Source organism: Boleophthalmus pectinirostris, unplaced genomic scaffold, assembly GCF_026225935.1.
Source record: "Boleophthalmus pectinirostris isolate CB_2022bp ecotype Guang Dong unplaced genomic scaffold, ASM2622593v1 HiC_scaffold_4, whole genome shotgun sequence".
Lineage (NCBI taxonomy): Eukaryota > Metazoa > Chordata > Actinopteri > Gobiiformes > Gobiidae > Boleophthalmus > Boleophthalmus pectinirostris.
Genome location: NW_026571353.1, coordinates 7,606,763 through 7,626,704, shown reverse-complemented (window position 1 = coordinate 7,626,704; position 19,942 = coordinate 7,606,763). Strand labels below are relative to the sequence as shown.

The following is a 19,942-nucleotide window of genomic DNA, read 5'->3' as shown; positions in this document are numbered from 1 at the left end:
ACTTACTTTTATAATTCCAATGTATACTGGTGGCTTGGATCTCCTGTGTGGGAATGTACTCCTCCACAAACTTCTTCCCTTGTAGTCGATGCCATAAAGTACTTTTGCCAGTGTTTCTGTCGCCTCGAATGACAATTTTCACTTTGAGAAAGAAAGAAAAAAAAATAGCTTAATGATAAAATAGATTCATTAAAATATTTAATTAAAGGTGCATTGTGTAACTTTTCTGGTTCTGTTCAATTACAGTAGTTTTAGAGCTCAAAAATGCCTAGAAAAACAGGCATTCTAACTGTAAGTTAGAATTTACTTAGTTAGAAATTACTTGGTTTGGTTTGGTCTCCAAGAAGATAGAAAGGTTTAATACCATACTGTGAAACATTCCAGATAAAGTAAGAACATTTCCACAGTGAAAAGCATGTAACAGATCCTCCACCAGAACAGTTTCTCAATCCACCTTTAAAATGTGCTGTATATACTCTGGTGGAGGTCCAAAGCACCTGCTCGTCTCTATATTGACATTTTATTGCTTTGCCTGGTGTGTTGTTTGGTATGGGATTGAAGGATCTATCACCATGGAAACAACTAGGCTAGATGACGCCCTAAGGCAATATATAGGTCAGGTCTGTGGAGAGATGACCCCGCTCAAAGCATAAATTTATGTTTCTGAGTAGCAAAAACACCCATAACTGACCAAATGTCTGTTAGATAGGTTTAAAGCCATAGTGTGGAACTTTCAAAGCAAAGCAATAACATCTCCACGTCTCCACCAAAAATTTCACAGAACTATTGCGTTTCTTTAGTTGTATCGTAAGAGGTTTGTGGTTTGAAATCTGCTGCTGCTTCTGATTCCATACTGATGTTGTGTCATTGGGCAAGGCACTTAACTAAGTTGTATGAATCTTATGTGATTTTGAGCCAAAAGAAAAGCATAAATATAAACTCTTGATCTATTGCCATTAATGGTGCCTTATGTAATTCTTTGGTTGAGTCGCCTGCTTGTTTCAATGGAGATGTCATTGCTCTGTGTAAAATGTTCCATATGACATTAAAAAGCTCTACCTTACATTTATTCAATTACAAGTGGTTTTATAGCTCAAAAATACCTAGAAAAACAGGCATTCTGACCGTAAGCAGGATCACCTCTCCACAGATCTAACCTGTAACCTGGTCTGGTTTGGTCTCCATGAAGATAGAAAGGTTTAATACCATATTTTGGAACCTTCCAAACAAAGCCATAACATTACCATGGAGAAAAGCATTTGAAGGACCAGAAAGGTTATCAGAAAAGTTACACATATCCTTACCACTAAACCATATAAGCTATTAGAAAATATACTTTTGGTAAATAAAAAAAAAATATATATATATATAATGGTATGCAAATGACTTACTATTATATTGCACTCCTTTTGCAAATCGTCTTTGCAAACTTTGGTTCATGGATTGAAGACCTGCTGGAATATTCTTGTCCCTGAGCTGCCCGGGCTCCGACCCCACCAGCTTCTTTAATGCCGAAAACATCTTCACAAATGTTCACTTCAAATATCCAAAAGAAGAGTGGAAATCCCTTGGTAATTTGTCAAACGAAACGTAAAAAAGTGCAGTCCAGTATCCAGATTGTAGTACAGTTTAGGAGTGCATGGTGTCCAAACACAAATGTCTAAAAGTTGGATTTCAGCAGCACTTATAGAAGGTTAGAGTCTGGAAAATCAGGAGTGGATATAACAACCATCATGTTTTTCGGGAGTATCTGCCAAGAAAAAAAAAAGGATAAAACTGCTAAAAATACACACATTAAATGCATTTGTGACAACTGAAAATTCAATTCAGTACATAAACAGGAAGAAGTTTCCTCAAAAATGTGATCAAAATGAAATCATAGAAGTTACTTACAAAATGAAAGCATAGATGTTATACATGATGTTGGTGAAAGAAAATTATGTTTAAAATTTCAGAAAAAAAATATACATATATATATATATATATATATATATATATATATATATATATATATATATATATATATATATATATATATATATATATATATATATATATATATATATATATATATATATATATATATATATATATATGTGTTTAAAATTTCTGCCAGAAAAGAAAAATAAGTACAGAAAAAACATTAATTCATTCAAACATTAGATATATATTTTTAAATTGTTGTTTCATAAAATATATGTGGGTAATTTGCAAACAAAAGGTAATTTTTGGTAAATGCGCAGTATAGCAAAGGAGAGAGAGTTGGAGGATTTCCTAGGTTATCAATATTGAAAATTTAGCCAATTTTGCGAGTTGTCTTTACCAACAATAAATCAGACTACAGAGTTCAAGTATAAAGTTATACAGGATGTAGGTTAACGCATAAAGTTATTCAGATAGACCATTGTACCTTAAAAGAATAAATAAAAACTAAAATAATTACAGTTCAATATTTCCACTTCATTAAATATGATTGATGATGAACTTGCCGATTGGAATTTCCCTTGGGATGTGTAGTCTTTATCAGTCAATTTGAACTAATTGAGAATGAGGAGAGACTTTGTAGCCATTTTTGCTTTGTACAACACCACTTACACACACTATTTCATTAACAAATGAGCTGGTCCTATGAGCTGGAAAATCAAAACACAAGCACGATCCTACAGTATATTTACAGTTCTAATCAAATGTATAGTAGCAAAAATGGGTTATTATTCACTATTAAAAACAGCAGAATATACGATTTCAAGATTTGAAATTTAGCCTAGAAAACAGCACTGGAATGATCAATGTGATTGTATTCATTTTCACAAATATCAAGCTAGCATCTCTTAGCTTCCCATGTTTGTGTCAATTTAATAACACGATTTTAATAATATAATTCGATTTCAGTACGACCTTTGCTTCTCAGCCCTGGTCTAAGTAATTGGATGCTGTGAACAGTAATGAGGCAGCCCGGATTGTTACCTATCCTGCCTGAAGGTAACGCTATCCTTTGACAGGAGGAGGCTAGTTAGCTTAGCCTAGCTCTATTCCTAGTCTACGTATGATGGCATTAGAACAGCGGCTAGCCAGGGGCGACTGTCCACAGAGAGATCGACTTTAGATACTCACGGTACTTTAATAAGATCGGGCATTGGAGTCGTGACATGTCCCCCTCAGGTCGTCCGTCAGCCCTCCATCTCCACAGACGAATAGCAGCGACATTCCTTTGCAATGAAAGCAGCAGCAGCAGCAGCAGCAGAGCGAAGCTCGCACAGCCTCACCGGATCCGCCGTGAAGAGACACGTGAGGAGCGGCACGGATCCGGTCAGCTCCTCCAAAATAAAAGTACTTTGCAAAACTTAAAACTTGGCTTAGGTTTTTTTCTTTTCTGTCTTTTATTTGACATGTGTTACATGTGTTACTAGTGAATTTTGGTGATTTGTTATTAACAGTCTAAATGGGTCCAAGAGTATTTCACAGCCAGCGGCCTGGGCAGTGGGTGCACTTTTCCTTTATTTTTATTCTATTGATTTTTATGAACTGCACTGATTGCACTTTTTCTGTATTGTATTGATTTTTGGTGTGTTTATGCACATATGCACTTCCTGCCCAAGAAAATGTCCTTGTGAGGCAATAAAGTTTAACTGAACTTAACACTACTTATTTAGAAAAACAAAACAGAAAAACACTTTATTATTTTCCATGTAAAAATCCTTCTGGATCAGTAGCTTATTATAAAATATAAATGGATGACTGTGAGTTTTACAGGGCAGACAGAAAACATCAAGGCACTCATTTAGATTCAAGTGCAGTACATGTGGGGCACAAAATCAAAAGTGGTTAAATTGTACCACTGGACGATCAAGATTTTAAATCCAGATAACGGCCTGTCTGCAAACATTTTATATTAAGTTCTTTTTTCCACCCCTGAAGACTGGGGCCTAGAAAGCCTGTGTGGATTCTTGCCATAGACTGTGCTTCTTCTGAAATGACATGTCAATGAACTCCAAATGGCTTTGTAGTAATGCAGTATATTTGGTAAAAATGCATGTCTTGGTGAATGCATTGGTTGTATGAGCGCTTCTTAGACATTGAAGCAAAGGATAATTATTTGTGAATTATGTTTAATATAGCATGCATTTAATTCCACAATCCCCATTACATGCACTATGGGCACTGTCTTTCTATGTTTTATTTACAATCTATGGCACCACTTCCTGTTACGTGTCTTGTGTAAATGCTCTGAACTTGGCGCACTTGTGCTCAGGTCCATCCAATGAAGCGCAGCTGCTTCCTCATGCCCACTGCTCACTCTCCACCCAGCGGCAGACGTAGGTAACTACAACTCTCCTCCTCCGCGGCTCCCCCGTCTGCACATGGACGCATCATCTGCACAAATGTAAAATGTATCTTTGAGCGACATCTCTTTTACCTTGAACCCAAAGCCCACCAGGAGAAATGGATACAAGCTGCTGACACGGCTCGGTCAGGCTCCTATGAGTTGAAGTGTCCACACCCCGCCGTACCCCGATATTGTTGTAGGGGGGATAATGGCCGCGCAAGAGCCCTCTCCACCATCTTCCCTGGAAGGCAACAAGCCGGGATTCCCGAAGAAAATCTTAGCAAACAACCACGAGGATAAGCATTTGTGCAATTCGTGTCAGAAGATCCTGCGGAGGCCCCTGCAAGCTCAGTGCGGACACCGTTTCTGCTCCTACTGCTTCAACAAGATAGTGAGGTGAGCTGTGCGCGCTGTTGCTATCGAGAAGCTAGCCCTCACTTCACCATTCATCATCATTATTTTCAGGTTTAGAGCTTAATGGCACTGGGGATGCAACAGATGAATTGGGAATTAGGGTTTATTGTGCAGGGGGTGGATGGCACGTTAGCTGCAGAAGCGATCCACCAATAGGATTATGGTGTTGGTGAGATTATGGGGGTCTATTCACCTACAAACATCTGGTAACAAATACAGTAAAATATTTGAGTTGTGGATGAAGCAATGTGCGCAAAAATCACCGTTTCTGTGCAACAAATGCCTTTTAAAGTCAATCGTAGCATCAGGTTTTGCCCTGTCTTGGATGCAGCAAAGTTCCAGCATGTTCTAACAGTAGCATCAATGTGGGATGCTCCAGGATGGTTTTTTCCTAGAAAGTATGCCTACGTAATTTTTTTTTATATTCTGTGGGATTATCTATTAAGAGTAGGGAAATTGTAATAGTAATAAATAATATTACATAGGTTTCTTTATTTAGTACCCTGCAGTCCCCCGTTACTCCTGACAGCCTGTCCATATGCACTGGTGGTTTATTACACTTACTTAGCCTTAATAAAGCATGAACAAAGGCTTAATTAACAAATAGTTGCTTAAGAATGATGCCGGCCTATTCCCATTAACTAGCCTAATTAGATTCATGTTTACTTAATTCATACATTAATAAACATTTGTGCAAATTAAGGTGTTAGTTAAGTAAGTTACCAAACCCAGATCATTCTTATTTCAGGTAATGTTAAAAGCATTGTGTAACTTTTCTGGTGGAGGTTCGGTCTCCTGCCTGTTTCTATGGATTTGTCATTGCTCTGCTTTGAATGTTCCACAATATGGCATTAAACAGCTCTACCTTACATTTATTACATCACAGGTAGTTTTAAGGTTCAAAAATACCTAGAAAAACAGGCATATTCTGAGTATGAGTGAGGTCGCCCCTCCGCAGATCTGACCTGTAACTTGGTCTGGTTTGGTGTCCGTGAAGATAGAAAGGTTTAATGCCATACTGTGACACATTCTAGACAAAGGAATAACATTGCCATGGAGAAAAGCATTTGACTGACTTTCTGCCAGAAAAGTTACACAATGTACCTTTTAAAGTGAAAAATCCCACAAACTACAAATGCATTTCAACTTATTTGTAGTAGGACGTGTCATTCACTTTAGTAAACAAATATAGTACAAATACAGAGAGATATTTACTTGTAGGTAAATGTGGTGATTTTAACAGTGCACTGATGGTAGCATATTTCTCTCTTAGTTCTGGTCCACAGAAGTGTAATGCTTGTATCAAAGAGGACCTGTTTGAGGAACCCACTTCTATTCTCAAGCAAGGAGGTGTAAGTACTTCTACTATATTTACTTTCTTGAGTTTGCTCATTTCCTTTTGACATCTACTAGCGATTACGTGGCTTCTTTCATAGGGGATTTCACAATATGCAAATATAACTAAACCAAGTGCAGATAAACTACAAAAGTCCGTCTGCATCACAGTAAAATATCTGTACCTTAATACGGATGTAGGGTAGGACAGATGCTACATTTGGTCATTGATTAAGTGTATTAACAATGTAAATTTTTGGAAAAAGAAGACAAAATGAATTTTCTAAATATATTAACAATGTGTTTTTTTACTCTGCTCTGAAGAAGGCACCAGCATTTTTGGAAACTTGAGATACAGTTGATTTAATTCAGGATTTAATCCTATATGATTTGATGTGCAAGTAGCATCTGCTTTTGTAATAAAAAAAGAGGTTTATCTTTTTTGTCAATGTAGTAAAATATGTTAGTGAAAATTAACTTCCTGGAGAAAATTATCAAATAATAAGCTTATTTTGTAGGCTCTATATACAACAAAAGCTTATTATTTGATAATTTTCTCCAGGAAGTGCTGCCTGTCAGGTCAGACTCCGGGTGGATTCAGGCTTTAGTAACCACAGTGCGACAGAGACAGGAGGAGACAGAGGAACAGTAAAATGACTCTGAAATATGAGCATCCGATTGAAACTTCAGTCGCTGATGTGCTGTTTGTGTTGTGATGCTTTCAGGCGTTTCCAGACAACGCGGCGCGCAGAGAGGTTGAGGCTCTGGCTGCAGTCTGCCCCAATGAAGGCTGCACCTGGACTGGCACCATCAAGGAGTTTGAGGTGAACACTCCAAGCACACAGATATAGATAGTGTTTAGAAAATATAAACAATTATTTTTACAAAGTTGTTTATATGGTAAAAATGTCAACAAAAGTCAAGAGTTTTTTTCAGGATTTGTGTTAGTGGTAAAAGATGGTAAAATTTCCACTTTGATTTTGATACTAAGAAAAAGTGTCATTACCACAATGATTATTTAATAAATAAAAAAATGATATATTATAATATGACTTTTTGACACAATAGATTTAGTTAAATTAAAATTAAAATAAGCATGTCTTAAGTTACTACTCTGTCATCAAAATAAAATGAAAAAAACCTTAAAGATCCCGTATTACTCAAAATTGACTCCTGTGAGCTTTAAGCCATGTTATAATGTTGTTACCTTCTCAAAAACATGCCTGGAGTTGTGTTTTTGTTTCATTCATAAACATTTGCAGTCTACATCTCCAAACCTCTAAATGCTCTGTTCCACCTTGTGATGTCATGAAGCTGTAGTTATCAAGTTAACAGTTACATTTTGCTACATGTTCAGTAGAGATGGGCAATTCCAGGGTTGAAATTATCCAAATTATTCTAATGAAGGTGTATGTAGTTTAAAAAACAGTGGAACACCTGTATTACCACATGACATCATAAGGTGGTACAGAGTTTTCAGATGAGAGAAGAGCCTAAATATGCAGTTTTGTGTGTTAAACATGTGTGAATAAAACAACAATCCAGGTATGATTTTTTATGAGAAAACAACATTTTAAGTTTAACAGAGATTAAACCAAGACCAAATAATGCTAAGGACTTAATTAGAAAATCATGACGAAAAATTGTGTTTTTGTGGTAGTGGTATTTGCGTCATCCAGTATTGCTTAACTAATATTTTGCAATCTGTCGTACATCCCTAGAGCCTCACTTGGTCTCAGTGAGGGTCTAGACGCATAATTCTCTTGTTATCTACTCCCCTGACCTTGATCTTGTTTTTCTGGAGAAATGTCCTGTCCTACTTTGATGTTACACCCTGCTTTGTCTGTGAATATAAAATGATCTCCAATTACAATTCTGTCTTTCTAGTTTATGAGAGCACACTGAAAAGTTCACATACAGGACATTACTGTATTTACTGTACTGCTATAAAACCATCCCAAATGCAGTGCAATGTAATAGACCCTTTAAAATGTGTAAACAAAAACATTCAAAAATCTGAAAGGGAGGCTACTTGAGGCAAACCTAAATGGAACATTATGTGATTTCAATGGGGAGACCATGATTAACTTCAGAATATAGCAAAATATGAAAAATACAAAGGGACTTTGGCAAATGAAAACCTCTTGAATAGATGTGAGAACCCTGTTTAAAAATATTTAAACATGATTTCTTTGTTTAACAGGAAATTATGATAAATGCTTAAGCATTTTTGACAAAGGAAAATCTTACAGAAATATAAATACTTACAGGAATGTTGAGCTCATTACAGTTTGCCACGGCATCTACACATTTCATCATAAATTATACTCAAATACCAGGAAGCAAATTAACCAGTATTTGTACCTATTTGTACTGTGTTTATTTTTTGTTGTGTATTTTTTGTTACAACATAACACGAGGGTTGGGTTTAAAAATGGGGATTACACAAAACACACACACACACAAAAAAAAATACTATTTGTACTGTAATGTGGAAACCAAGAATACATATTGACATAATAAAGTATTAAAAAAAAGAATGTTATAATGTCATGTGAACACAACCTATTCAATCTTTCCAAACTGTGTTGTCATAGGCGAACCACGAGGGGCACTGTGACTTCATGATCATCCTGTGTCCGTCCTGTAAAGAGCTGATGAGAGCCAACGAGCAAGAGCGCCACAACGAACGCGAATGCCCCGAGAGAACGCTCAACTGTAAATACTGCAAAGAGCCCTTCCTCCTCAAGAACATCAAGGTCAGATTTCACATTATTAATTTACTGCGTTGCCTGGAATGTTCCACAGTATGGCCATTCAGCATATCTATTTTGTGCTTCAATCATACGTGTTTTTATTGCTATTCAAATATCTTGAAAAAACTTGCATATTAACTTGATTGGATTGGTAACTTTTGTTTATTGCTATTCTATAGAACAGTGGTCCCCAACCTTTTTTGCTTTTTGCGGGGGGGAGGGTTGTGCTTTCGCGGCCCGGCACCAAACAATCCATGGCTCGGGGGTTGAAGACCCCTGCTATAGAACATTCCAGGCAAAGCAATAACATCACAATGGAAACAAGTAATTGGCAGACTCTCCACCAGAAAAGTTACCTTTTAAAACAATAAATTTATGAGTAAGAATGGAACGTTTTAATGCATATTTTGGCTGTAATTTTGGAAAAGTGTTCATACAGTTTTATTTTTGTTCCTGTCTTGCGCTGCTTGAGCAATTTCAAAACAAACAGCAATATACATAACTCTTCATAATTATTGGCACCCGATAACAAGTAAGACTGGCTGCACACTGGAGGGTCCTTAACCCGGTTTTATGCCTGATTTTCTTCTCCACGAAACCAGGAAGGCTTAGTCTGACTGTGACTTTGCATAAGTGATTATTTGTCGTGGTACTCCTTGAGTCTGTGTGGTCACCGTTTGTCAGGTCACAACTCCAAAACCTCAAATTGTTAAGTTCCAACATGTTTGATATTTACAACTGTCCCTTACAATCAACTTTACAACTGTGCATATATTAAATGGACGCCCTGTTCAGTCACATGATAATTTTGGTCTCCTCTGCTTATGTTTGTGAAATTCCTCAGTCGACCAGGTAAGATCCACATCAAAGGAGAAATTTAATTCTGTTAACTGGACAAAAGTTTTCTTGATCGAACATGTTTTGCAACTCATCCAAGCTGCAAGCTGCTTCTTCATTTCTGTCAGATTGCAAGTTAGTTTCAGAGTAGTTTCATTGTAGTTAGCTCCTCCCTTCAGGCAGATATAAGGCAGTGTCCACCAGCATCTGACTTGAACTGAAGAATCAGCTTTTGTTCATTTGACAGAATTTCTCCTTCGCTATCTCCTCTGCTTATGGCAAATATGTCCAATAATTGTTGCAAAATATCGTAACGTTTCTTGTCTGCAATGTTGCATATTAAATTAATCAAAGATGTTATAATTTTCTGGAGTGCACCTTGGACTCACTGACATTCATATCATACTCACTACAACTGTACAACAGCTCACCCTTATGTACCAGATAATACTCCCTACAACTGTACAACAACATACCCTTATGTAACAGATAACCCTATTTTCTGTCGATCATCATATCATCTTTGCACTGTTTTCCTTATGACTTCTTGTATATAACTGTGATATACTTTATTTATGTGACTATATTTCAGTTTTTTTATTTTACATGTAACACCACTGACACCAGTCTACTACTTATTAAGAGTATGTTTAAACAATGTATATGTGTGATAATGCCTCTTGTGTATCAATAAAGTTTGTCTAATGGACTATAAAAACTAGATAAAATGGCACATTTTCTCAGGGGTTCCAGTATCAGTGGAGGATACTCTTACTTTTAAGTGTCATTGTACTGGTCCTTACTGTAAACTAAGAGAACAGCCTTTTAAAGTAAGTACATTTATACTACATTCTTCTCATGCATGTTTTAAAGGCCCATGACGAGATTTGCCCCAAGTACCCGATGATCTGTGAGGGCTGCGCCAAGAAAAAGATCCCCCGCGAGAAGGTACGTTCCCCCCAAACTTTTCCACGACTCTGTTCGATTTCATTTACCATTTTTTGGGCTGAGATTCTGCAGATCATTAGCTTCTTTCATTTTTTTGCAGTATGTGGACCATATTAAGTTCTGCAGTAAGTTTAAAGCACCATGCAGATTTCATGTTGTTGGCTGCGATACGTCTGTAAGTAGACATTTTTGTCATAATTTGCTAAATGTTTTTGGTAGCTGGACTTCTGGATAATCTGATAATCTTGACAAATAATTAAATGTAATTCAAATCCAAATGAGATCTTTAATATTACATTTGCCAAGTTTTGATTTTATCCAGAAGTTATTACAAGTTGCATGTTTTGTGCAGTGATCATTTTGGACCATGTTGCGTCATATACGTACATACATTCTATACAAAATCCAAATTTATTCTCTAGGGGTATATTAAAGGTGCACTTTGTAACCTTTTTAGTCGACGGTTCTTGTTTCCATGGAGATGTTATTGCATTGTCAGGAATGTTCCGCAGTATGGCATTAAAGGTACATCGTGTAGCTTTTTGGAAAGGCGTCCACCACCTGCTTGTCTTCGCATCTAAATTGCGTCTAAAATGTCCCACACTCTGGCACTAAACTCATCTGTTTCCATGGAGACAAATCCAAAATGCCTAAAGGGTTACAGTTACAGGTCAGATCTGTGTAGAGGCGAGCTCAGTCACTGTAGGAATGCATGTTCATCTGATCTGCAACACAGATGAGTTTAATGCCATACTATGAAACCTGTCAGGCCAAGTGATATCTCCATGGAAACAAATTTGTGCTATACATATATGTGCTATTTTGTTTCTATACAAATACCTTGAAAATTTAACCTGTTTATTGCCAAATTATGTAACAGTCCAGGCAATAACATCACCATGGAGACAAGTAGTTGGCAGACCCTCCACCAGAAAAGTTACACAGTACCCCTTTAAAACTATAAATTAATGAGTAACAATACAGACAAAACAGAGGTCAGTAATGTATGTATGTATAGGTAGAACTAACTAACCCATTTGGCATCAGTATTTGGCTGTGTACTAATCCCACATATCTCACCTGTCTTCTCACTTGTGGAAGTACTTTGTATACTGTGCTGCTCATTATGTCTATCTGTGCAAATTGTCTCTGAAACTAAAAATATATTGTGACTAAGAGCGTTTGCCCACTGACACACAGGTTGGTAGTTTGAATCTTGCTCCCTCCACCCATTGCGTACTGCCGTTGCATTCTTGAGCAAGACACTTCCCTTGTGTCACCTGGATGTAAAGAGCTGTGAGAACCCAAAGGAGGTTGAAAAGCACTGTATAAATTAGGGATGTAACAATAACCGAAATATCGTGATATTGTATTGCAAGTGTCTGCTTAAATTAGTAGTTGTAGTGCAGCCAGATAGCTAAAAACAGAGGGAACTACATTGATAAATGTTATCAGCACTTTTAAATCTTAATTTATTTAGTTAACAGAACCAAAGTCTTGTCAAGGCATTTTTAAAGGAAAAAGTAGCATGTTCACATATTCACTTTGTCACTAGAGTTTTTTTGTTTTTTTTTTTTGTGTATTTTAACATTTTGCTACCCAAATTATGTCTAAAATACATCTGCCTTATAGTGATGTAGCAATATCCATTTCTTACAGTATGCTAATTTTGGCAAGGTTAACCTTAAAAGTGTTTAAAAAGTTATTTCTTCATGTGGTTTGTACAGAAACTAAGCAAAGGATCATGGTTTATATTGTTCCCTCTGCGATTTTAAAGAGGGGGTGTTATGCAAAATCAACTTTTTGGAGCTTTCTGCCATGTTATGACACTGTTATCTCATCAAAAAAGCCTGCAGATGTTTTTAGATGTTAGAATAATCTAGCAGTCGCTCTCAGGGCCTATTGGAACCCTCTTTTTTGTGAATCTGTCCAATGCTCTGCCCACAAGCCTACACCACCCATGCTCCCTCTCAGCATAAATCTACAAAAGCATGATACAAAACAATACACTACAACGTCACAAACCTGATGTGATGTACTGTAGTTTCATTAGTGAAATGCATGCCAGTTGTGTTGTGGTAGCACACTGAAGAGGGAGTGACTTAGCGTGGAGAGCAAAGGAAGGGGACACTCAGAGTTTCAAAAGCAAAACTATAAATTATTAAATATTTTAATGTGTTGTTTTGTGCAAATATTGCATATTCAAAATGATAAAAGAAAAGGCAACATGATGATCTAAATGTGTAATATGTGTTAACCAGTGATACTCCATACTGCCAACTGTAATGCTCTCTCTTTAAGCATTTGCTGCTTTAAGCAAAAGAGCTTGTAACTTCATACATTGTGACAGGCCATGATGTCACTGTGACATTTGATGATATGATGTCTCTCTATCTTGGTTGCTGTTACATCTGTACTGCCTTGGTGACTTCCAGGAGTTCCCTATTCACAAAAGTCTAAAATGTGGCAAAAGTATAATATTTTAGTAAAACAATATTACGCCGTTATACTTAGCAAAGCTGATCCAACTGTAATTGAATCAAAGTGTTGTTGTCTTCTTTTTATTTCTTCCATAGGTGGAGATGGAGAAGGTCCACGACCATGAGCGCCAGTGTTCCTATGAGCACCTGAACCTGCTGTTGCACTTCATCATGGGCATCAAAGTGAGCCTGGAGAGCCTGCAGCCCCAGAGCCTGGAGGTGGCCGGCCACAAGCTGCAGGAGCTGCACCAGTCTCTGAGGGAGCTGGAGACCAAGATGTCCCAGCTGGGAGCCGGGCCACTACCCCCCGTGCAGGTGGGTCAAAGCAGAGGGGTGAACAGTTTGGAATCATTAATTTGGATGTTTTTTTAAGCTGCTGTCATTATATATTTTTTCAATAACAACTTGCACTTTCAGTGTGTCAGTAATGAAGGACAATGGATTGGACACACATACACACTTAATTTACCATTATTTAACACACCAGCAGCATATGATGAGCTAATACTTAAATCAGATTTTCAAACATTAACATTTATGTGTTTAAAGCTATTATCTGTGATTGGCCCTGGTGTATTCTCACATACCTAGAATTAGGGGTGTCAAATTATCGCGTTAATTGCGATTAATTAATTACAGTCATATTTAGCGCGTTATGTTTTTTAATCGCGTTAATCTCATTTTTAATCTCTAACTTTAGTGTTTCTGTATGCGAGTTTCTTTATTATAAAACCTGTTTTTATGTGTTGTTGGGACAACAACACACACACACACACAAAACACATTTATACATTTTTTAATTTCGATAATTCCACTCATTGCCGAAAACCCACACAAAACGCGCGCAGTAACAGTGATGTAAACGTCATGTTAACGTTGGCGGCATCAGTCGCACAATGGACGAGGTCGTAGAGCCAGTAGAACAGAGGCAGCAGTGCACAGGGAAAAACACATTCGTGTCTTGGAAATTCTTCTCCCAACGTGAAATATAAAAGAAAATAACAAATATAAAATTGCCTGAAAACAACCTGCATAGGCTCATGATGTCTGCACTACTGTCCTATAGTGACCTGCCACATGAGGGGACACGCACACAAACACACACAAACACAAACACACACCTTCATCATTGTCATTAACCTGAGAACGCGCGAACCACGTTTCCTTCCGTAGACACTGCGCGGACACCGACGTGCTCCCGTGAGCCGCGTGTGGATCGTGTTTTCTCGCGTACACTGCGTAAACTGCGAGCTTCCTCCTGTGCGTCCTCTAAACCAGAACTAACACCAAGACTAAAACTGGGACTAATCCAGTCCAGGACTAAACCAGGACAAAACCAGGACTAAACCAGAACTAAACCAGGACTAAACCAGAACTAAAACCAGAACTAAAACCAGAACTAAAACCAGGTCTAAACCAGGACTAAACCAGAACTAAAACCAGAACTAAAACCAGGTCTAAACCAGGACTAAACCAGGACTAAACCAGAACTAACACCAGGACTAAAACCAGGATTAATCCATTCCAGGACTAAACTAGGACTAAACCAGGTCTAAACCAGGACTAAAACCAGTGATCTCATATATAAAGCATTTCTCTATCAATAATATTTTTAATATGGTTAAGGAAAGACTGGACTTTTTATTGTCTTTAAGTAGACAAAAGTTATTATGTTCAGATTTCCTCGTCTTTGCTACTTTACAGCAAACAGTTTCTTATTCATGGAGACTTGGGCTCAACAGCCAAATTGGAGAGGTTTGTTAAACAATAAATGACTTTATAAAGTCACTTTTTTTAATCTATATCAGTCTTTTGATCTGCCACAATAATGTAATAATGAATTAAAATGAAAATACCTCAAATTGAAGTCTTTTCTCAGCAATTTTTAGGTGAGATTAAAATGAGATTAATTAGATTAATTAATTACAGATCATAATTCATTAATCTCTAAATTTTTTTAATCGCATGACAGCACTACCTAGAATACAATTGCACTTTTTTGTAAAATTCTTATTGTTGTGTTTTTAGGATGACCATGTTTACCATCTGTCCAGGGACTACAGATGAAAAATAGCCTCTCTGGCTTATTATGGTACATTTACAGAAATGTTGATTAATGTACACTGTCCCTGTTAAATAAACCAAATAAGTAGGTGCTATCTCCATTACTGCAATCTGGTAGTGTGCAAACTTTGGTCTGACAGAAGAAGAGCAGAGAGGACAGGTGAGATGAACAAAGGCCAGTGAGGGGGGGATGAACAGGTATCACATCTGTTATCTACTGGTGAAAAAGAAATTGAATAAGCTCATGACTGGTAGCTTTAATATGATCCAGTACCTTAATTTAATGTGGTAATTAGATGCATGTAGAGTGAATATGCCCATGTCATAGAATCATAGTCAGTCCCAGGGCAGCTGGGGCTACAAAAGTAGCTTATCTTCATTAATCTTTCTTATGTGTTAAAATGTAATACCATATCTTCCCCAGGGTGTGTGTGGCCCAGCGCTGACCTCCTTCACTCCCCTGCCCAGCGCTGTGGGGGCTGCTCTGGAGCTGCAGCTGCAGAGTGAGAAGACCAAAGTGTGTGAGCTGAGCCGCAGACTGCAGGAGCTGGAGCTCAAAGTCACGACATTTGAGAACATCGTGTGTGTCCTCAACCGCGAGATGGAGAGAGCCTGTACCACCATGGAGGCCTACAACCGCCAGCACCGCCTGGACCAGGACAAGATCGAGATCCTCAACAACAAGGTGACAACAGAACTGCAAAGACACAGAATAGAAAAATGTTAAAAATTTAAGGAAACTGAATTGTGATTTGTTCTATACTGAACAATGACAAAACAAACAGTGCACTCCTTCATTTATTCTGCTGCCCACTTCTGTGTAGTGATAATACTGCAGACCTCTATAATAATATAATAATAATATAATGTTACAAATGGAAGCCACTGTATTCACATGTGAGCCCGCTGGACACATTCAAATCCAAAATAAACCTGGAGTAGAACCTCTAGACCCCCAGTAAAATAAATATATTTTGTCCCCCATAAATAGTATCTACTATCAACTTTTCAGGTTGTGGGTCCGCTATCATGGAGATGCTATTCCTTTGCCTGTAATGTTCCACAATGTGGTATTTATATAAGATGCATTTATTCAATTATGGGTGTTTTTATTGCTCAAAAATGCCTTTAAAACCTTCATTCTTACTGTGAGTGGGATCACTGTTTCACAGATCTCACCTGTAAATTGACCTGGTGGCATCTCCTGGTTGTTTCTGTGGAGACTGAAAAGTTTAATGCCAAACTCTGGAATATTGGAGGTAAAGCGATAACATCTCCATGGAGACAAAGTAACTGGAGGAAAAGTGCACCATTAAAAACAGAATTGTGAAAAGTCAAACACACCTCTGCCATGACATCATGACTTCACACTAATGATGTAATGACTGGGGTGGACCAGGTGCGTCAGCTGGAGCGCACAGTTAGCCTCAGAGACCTGTCTATCGTGGAGATGGAGGGGAAGATGAGGGAGATGTCTGCAGCCACCTACGACGGAGTCTTTGTGTGGAAGATCTCAGATTTCACCAAAAAGAGGCAGGACGCTGTGGCCGGACGAGCCCCCGCCATGTTCTCTCCTGGTATGCACATTCACACTCATCACTCATTCGGCACTCAACACATCGGTTTTATATTGTGCTTTTCAGATGATATCAGGTTTGCTGCAGATATTACCATATGATTGCTAGGAAAGTTTTGATGATAGTTTTAAGGCCGCCACACACTACAGGAGAATTTGCCTGATTTTGGCTGCGATTTGTGACTCTGAGCTGCTTGGACAGATACAAACTCAGGAAATAGCAAATATAATGATCAGCGACTACTATCTGCTCATAAAGTTGTACATTTAAATTGCAGCCTCTTATCCATATTATCCATATAATTTGTCTTCCACTAATAATGACACCCAGTCCATAAAACAGCGCTGTTAAATCCAGTTTGAAGCTTTTTTTAAAAGTAAAAAAGATGAGAATAGTGTGTCTGTTTACATCCACACAGGGCACGGACCGGGGTGAAGTTGCAGATTAACGTTATTGATAGTGATAGTCCACTTCCTGTGTACTTTTCTTCTGTGCTGTGCAATCATGTATCTGAAATATTGCACCACATTTCACAAATAATAACAGTTTTGTCTTGCATCTAAACTAGAAGTATAGTGCTCTTTTGAACACTTAAGAGAGAGGTGGTTTTACTCTAGACAGGAAACAGCATGTATCAGTGTGTGGAGGCCTTTAGGATTGATTAGTGTCTGGGATTAATTTTTTGACAACCCTAGAAGCACTAAACTGTGTTATAGTGACAGACCTATATTAAAACTGCATGTACTAACAGTATGTATTGTGCTTTACAGCCTTCTACACCAGTAAATATGGCTATAAGATGTGTTTAAGAATCTACCTGAATGGTGACGGGACCGGCCGCGGGACTCACCTGTCTCTGTTCTTTGTGGTGATGAGGGGACACAGTGATGCGCTCCTCAAGTGGCCTTTCAACCAGAAGGTAAAAGATCAGCTGCATTGTTCTTGGCAAATTAACCAAGCATGATTAAAGACTTAAAGACACTTATAATGAACAAATTGTTTATTAAGATTGATTCAGACTTAATTAAGGGTTTAGGAGGAGTATTATTTATATAATTACTACGCCTGATCATTAGATTAGTTTTGTTTATTTGTCATTTTTATGTTACCTAAAAACAGCCACCACAATTCAGTACTACAACAGACATAGGAATAGTAAGTATAGTACTAGCACACTATAACAGTATAGTAATATTAAATCCAGAGTCTCTTTTCAACAGCTTAAGGACACTGTTGAGCAGACCAGTAGTTCTGGTCTTATCGCTGTGGCATCTTTTCCCTCACTGCAGCAGTACAAACTTGCCATGGAAAGGGTGGAAAGGGTGTGCCCAGCCATTTAAGAGCCCACCTGCTTTCACAATTCACACATTAACATCCTGTGGAGAAATCCAGCAGCTTTGGCTGGGGGACACCTATATTTAATAAGCAATTTGTTCATTATGAGTTAAACCTTTCTTCTTAATAACTAACATAATAAAGCATGAAGTACAACAGGAAAAAATCAATTTCACAAACTACTTTCCGGTCACACAAGGACACTTTACAAATGCATCAATACAAACATAAAACTTAATATTTGTATTTAATACAACTTCAGTCCAAACACAGGCTGGCCCTAAGCATCTTCTACAAATCCTTTTCAAAATCAGCATAACATCAGGACATACCCAGAGGCACAGTTTTGTTGCATATTTGAAAGTCAAAATAAAAACAGTAGCTTTCGCCACCTTCTGCTGCTGCTGCTGCTGTTGTCTAGGTGACCCTGATGCTGCTGGACCAGAACAACCGTGAGCACATCATTGACGCCTTCAGACCGGACATCTCCTCCTCCTCGTTCCAGCGCCCAGTCAGTGACATGAACATCGCCAGCGGGTGCCCCCTCTTCTGCCCCCTCGCCAAACTCGACTCCAAGAACACCTACATCCGAGATGACACCATCTTCATCAAGGCCATCGTAGACCTCACAGGGCTTTAGGTAAACTCATCCTGACTGCCAGTCTGTTCAGAACTGGAGGAAACTCAATAGGCTTAAAATACTTAAGTTACATTTAGGTTTTGTAATTGATAAGATGCAAGAATATAAGAAGAGCTACTACTGTTATCAAGTGTTTTCCCTTTGAAGAAAATGTATTGACCAAAGTTAGATGAGGAGTTGTTTAAAACACTAATGTCATTACAAATATAATTATAAGGCTCATTATGTCCAGTTTACTTCTGCCAATACTTTTCTGATCCCTTTTATAATATTGTGCTAAGCACTTTTTATTAAGTATTAAGCTATTACTGTAAGAAATGGGATTCTTTTAGTAAGCCAAGGCCATAGTTGTACATTTCCATAGTCATAGGGTACATTATTTCTTGCAGGACTAAACGGGAGCTAATCCTGGACTAAACCAGAACTAGAAACAGACCAAAACAAGCCTACATGTGGACTAAACTGGGAGAAAAGCAGGACCAAACCAACACCTCTCTAACCATCAGCCAGTGCCCTTAGTGGCCTTTACCTCATCATACTCAATCAAGCCCGATTTTATCACAAAATTACTAAGTTACAGCCAGTATAGTACAGTTTTGCGCAACTCTCTAGTCTCAAGTTTACTGTGACCAGTAAGCCAAGGGTGCATGTTCTTTTAAAGTGTTTTTAATATAGAATTCAGTCTAGAAACTGCACATAATGAGCCTTGTTTCATCATTAGTTAGTCCAGCTGTTACTAACACCAGTGATAGAGCCGTAGGTTTCATTGTGCACTGACATTTAGATCCGCAGATGTCACTTTGTGTGTTGCTGAGAATTGCACATGTTAAAAGTGCAGTAGTTCACCATTGGTCCACTGTCCCTCACCTCTCCAGTGTTCATGGTGGTCATTCGTGGTGCACATTGCTTGAATTCAGTGAATTCCGAGTGCAGTATTTTAGTTTGGATGGTTTCGTGTGATTGTTTTTTATGTTATTTTTGAGGTGTTGCATGTTGAAGTTACGATGGAAGTTACTAAATGTTCCAGCCGATCTGCCCAAATGGAAATATGACCTATTTTGTGAGAAAGAAATCATATATTTCATACAAGTTTTGAATAAATTGAATTATATTTGATATTATATTTATGTTTGGGGCACCTGTTTTTGAAATGTTCTTCTGTTACCATAGTCACTGATGTAACTGTGCAATGGTTCTGCTCAACGTTAGGTATACGCTGAAAGGTGCAC

General features: G+C 37.9%; 2 protein-coding genes across 3 annotated transcripts in view; one reads left to right on the top strand and one right to left on the bottom strand.

The window, feature by feature from the left end:
• rabl6b (RAB, member RAS oncogene family-like 6b) overlaps window positions 1-3,271 on the bottom strand; it is a 32,918-nt gene extending 29,647 nt beyond the window's left edge. For both annotated transcript variants that reach the window (XM_055161456.1, XM_055161457.1), the window contains exons 1-3: window positions 3,115-3,271; window positions 1,392-1,750; window positions 7-141 (exon numbers count right to left, since the gene is read on the bottom strand). In XM_055161456.1, the coding sequence (XP_055017431.1) occupies window positions 7-141; window positions 1,392-1,521 (265 nt within the window). In that variant the 5' untranslated portion in view covers window positions 1,522-1,750; window positions 3,115-3,271. The remainder of the gene's footprint in view (window positions 1-6; window positions 142-1,391; window positions 1,751-3,114) is intronic.
• Window positions 3,272-4,358: 1,087 nt separating this feature from the next.
• traf2a (Tnf receptor-associated factor 2a) lies at window positions 4,359-19,179 on the top strand. The gene is made up of 11 exons (XM_055161900.1): window positions 4,359-4,723; window positions 6,015-6,093; window positions 6,802-6,900; window positions 8,674-8,835; window positions 10,543-10,617; window positions 10,718-10,792; window positions 13,194-13,412; window positions 15,586-15,846; window positions 16,561-16,738; window positions 17,509-17,657; window positions 18,495-19,179. Exons 1-11 carry the CDS (start codon window positions 4,536-4,538, stop codon window positions 18,711-18,713), a joined length of 1,704 nt encoding a protein of 567 aa, XP_055017875.1. The 5' UTR covers window positions 4,359-4,535; the 3' UTR covers window positions 18,714-19,179.
• The last annotated feature ends 763 nt before the right edge of the window (window positions 19,180-19,942 follow it).